Source organism: Volvox carteri, assembly GCF_000143455.1.
Source record: "Volvox carteri f. nagariensis unplaced genomic scaffold VOLCAscaffold_1, whole genome shotgun sequence".
Taxonomy (NCBI): Eukaryota; Viridiplantae; Chlorophyta; class Chlorophyceae; order Chlamydomonadales; family Volvocaceae; genus Volvox; species Volvox carteri.
Window position 1 is genome coordinate 5,612,482 of NW_003307545.1, and position 3,586 is coordinate 5,616,067.

General features: G+C 57.1%; 1 protein-coding gene across 1 annotated transcript in view; it reads right to left on the reverse strand.

The window, feature by feature from the left end:
• Positions 1 to 1,084, reverse strand: part of VOLCADRAFT_86466 (uncharacterized protein) — a gene marked incomplete at both ends in the record, with an annotated part of 3,490 nt that extends 2,406 nt beyond the window's left edge. The window contains 2 exons of the mRNA XM_002946268.1: positions 44 to 298; positions 1,051 to 1,084. Of these exons, the coding sequence (XP_002946314.1) occupies positions 44 to 298; positions 1,051 to 1,084 (289 nt within the window). The remainder of the gene's footprint in view (positions 1 to 43; positions 299 to 1,050) is intronic.
• Between the last annotated feature and the right edge of the window lie 2,502 nt (positions 1,085 to 3,586).

Genomic DNA, 3,586 nt, shown 5'->3' on the forward strand with positions numbered 1-3,586 from the left:
CCACCGCCACACACAGTTCAAACACACCCCACCGGCAACCCACCTGCGAACAGCACCGTCACCTCCTCATGCGCTCTCGCCATGTACTGCTGTGCGCCGCTCAAGGCTCCGAAACCACCACACGAGGGCGTGGAGGGTGAGGTGACGCTGTGACTGTGGCTGTAGCTGGAGCCCAATGCTGATTGCGCGTTGGGGAGCTGTAGCGGGCGGACAGGTGGCGGCGGCGATGGGAGGGTGGTGGCGACGGGGGCCGCTGTGGCGGCCGCCTCCGTTGCGTCGCCGCAGAGGCCCGGCGGCGCTGGGGCGCATGCGGCGGCGGCGGCGGCGGCAGTAGCAGCGGCGGCGGCGGTGACGGCGCCGCAGCTGTCAAGGCCGCAAGGCTCTGGGATGTTATCACCGCTCGCATGAAGTTGATGACTGAAGCAGCCGAAGCTTGTACGATCGTCGCAACTGTCGTACACTCCATGGGCTGTGCAGGTGCTGTGGTTATACGACGCCAGGCTACAAGACGTGAGCTTATGAATCCTCTCACTGCCTCCATCCTCGCCCGTAAGAACAAAGTCCCCGATTCGTTTAAAAGCCTCAGTCCTTACCCCGAGAAGTTTGGTGTCGTGTAGTCCTCAAATGAAATGCTAGGTCCAAAAAGATTTTTACAGTTGTCACAACCCGAATCATGGAACTGCAAAAGGGAATCGGCTGAGCAGCGTCCTCAACGCTCCACCGCAACAAACACCGCACCTGGTTGCGCGGCACACGTAGCAACAAACAAGATTCTTATTGGTAAGAGCAAAGTCAGAAGGGTCCCGATTGGACTCGCCGTGTGCTGGGACGTCAGCGACCCGTTCCATTTCTGGGACGTCAGCGACCCGTCCCATGTTAGGGCTCGGTGACATGGAGCGACGGGGAGAGGGCCTAGGCGTCCAAAGCAAACAGGTTAAGCAGGAACTGATGATTTCGACAACCTTTAGTGTGGGCTTTGATGTGGTACGTAGGCGTTGCGTCCAGTGCCGTTGCGTGCTGTACTGCACTTCACAGTGCAGTTCGTCGTACCCTGTGCAGCGCCTGGTGTATTGTCCGGTGCCATGTTGGACGTTTCCTTGCTATCGTGTTCGGCTGGCGGCTGGCAGCAGAAGCGGCAGCAGCAGCAGCGGCAGTGATCGTTACAAGGCAAAGCAAACACCTGTAGGTATGCGTGAGCTATTATGGATAAGATTTTATGCATGTCTTTTCGCTCGTGAACCCAAACAAGACGGCCTCATGAACCACCTCATCGTACCTTGCTGATTATTCCTTCCCCTCCGCCCATCCTCCTGCCCCGTCCTCCCGCCTGCCTCTGGTGCGTCCTTATGGCTGCGCGGCGGCCGTATATCAACACCAATGCCGAGGGCGCAACGATTGGGCGCTACACGAGCTGCAGTCCTTGCATGAGCCCCTGGATTTCAAGATACCTCGCGCTTTGCGGTTGGTCGTACTGTTTAGGGTTTTCAGTTCCGCATTTTGTTGGGAGCGTGCAATCATGTCTGCCTGGCGATCTGCTGCGACAGCAGCAGTAGCAGCAAAGCAGTAGCAAAGCAAACGATATCATCCCCTCCCGCCCCGCCCCACCTGTTCCCCGAACCGCGTACCCTCCTTTTGACCGGCGGCGCTTGGCGGTATCTACGGTGCAAGCACCCTCCAGATGATACATGCGGTAAGTCGGCGGTATGGATCCGTGCCGTATCGTGGCGTGTACTACATGTTTCGTATCGCCGTGCCGATTGTGTTTTCCTGCGCCGCGTATCGCGTGATTATGCAGTCGTACTTGGCTGGCGGTTGGTGGCAGCAGTAGCAACACCAGGAGCAATAGTAGCAAAGCGCAGCGGAGCAGACCCCTTAAGGAAAGGTGTCCAGCCCTAAAACAAAGTCCGGATTAGCGTTGCTAGCCACCGTCCAAGCATGATTGCTGTGTATCTCAGTATGTGCCTGTGTTTAATGACCTCGTTGTGGGAAACGCTGCCCGTCGCGGTAATGGACGCCGCGCTATCGCTCCACAACGACGCCTCCCGGCAACTGCTGCCACGGTACCGCGGATATGAATGCCACACGGTACGGTGCGGTTCCTTACAGTAACGTACGGTGCGGTACGGGTGCAAGGGTTTCAAATAAAACCTGCAGTAGCATGTCGTAAAACACAGGATTCCGGAAGTGGTCTCCCTGGTAGTGGCCTGAGTTCTCTCTCGCTTCCCTGCGCGGGAGTGCACTGTCTGCCTGTCACCAGGGAGCAGTTTTTCCGCAGGAGGGCGGGTGGTGCATAGGAGGTGAGATAGAGAAGGATAGGAACGGTTGGGGAGCGCCAAGGCCTCGCCGGTGTCCGTTTTTAGTAGTACCTTAGGTGGAGCTGCCAAGAGCGCACCACTCGCCAGCCCCACCTCCGCGTCCGTTGTTCGTGTCGCTATTTGCGCGAAGCGGGACTTTGCAATGCAGGGCCCGACCACCGCATGCTCGCCTGATGCTCGTACGGTGGGTTTCTACCCGCTCAGGTTATGGGCTCGCGGACGGGTAAAGGAGGTAAGTGCGCCGTTTCTAGGAAATGGGACGTTCTCTGACGCGCTTGTGTTTTCCCTTTATCGTTCTTCCCTAGGTGGCAGAGGCGCCTGGCTCCGCTGTCTTCTTCCCGAGGCTCGTGTTGGTGCTGCTGTGGCGGCGGCGGCACCCCGTCGTGGTGCTGAGGGGGGCTGAGCACTTCACTATTACGAGTGTCAGTATGTGCGTTGATTTGAGTTGAGGGATGTGTCCAGCAGATTACCAATCTGTTTTGGCTGTACGGGCGATTAACTGGTCGGTTGCTATCGGTTGTGGTGTCGTGACTCTTCCGTGTGCTGTAGTTTGTGGAGCATCATCCTATTGTGTTTTTCATGTCGCGGTACGGTACGAGGATTAGTAATAACTGCACAGTGGGCTTTGGCCGGAGGCTGGCGGCACAGCAACAGCAGCAGCAGCACTGTGTCGTACCGTCGAGGTATATTGCGCGCTTGATTTGCTATGAGGTGGATTTTGAGAAAGCCTTTGATAGAGTGCCCCGGGCAAGCCTGTGGCAGCGTCTTGAGGAGAGGGGTGTGCATGGACCCATGTTGGCGGCCCTTAAAGCCAGCTACGAACGTGTTCTCCAACGGGTCAAGGTTAACGGTCGCCTAGGGTCCATCTTTGCCTCTCTGCAGGGCGTGAAGCAGGGGTGTCCCATGAGTCCCAATTTGTTCGGGTTCTTCATTGAGGTTATTGCTGACTACCTTGAAGCGAGGGATGGTATGGACGAATGGTTCAACACACGTGCACACGAATGTCCTGTCATTAATGATCGTCGGTTGCCTCTGTTGTTCTATGCAGACGACCTTACTTTGTTCGCGACCTCGTTGGCACGCCTCCAGTTCTCGCTTAAGCTGCTTATTGAGTTCTGTGCTGCTTTTGGTATGCGCTGCAACGTTCGGAAATGTGAGGCCCTTGTTGTGGCTGCTTCCGTTGATGTCGTTAAGAGGGCGTTTGAGGGGGTGAGGCTCATGCTTCCTCTCCGTACTGATGGGTCGCTTTGGCACCCACCCATGGTTGGTAG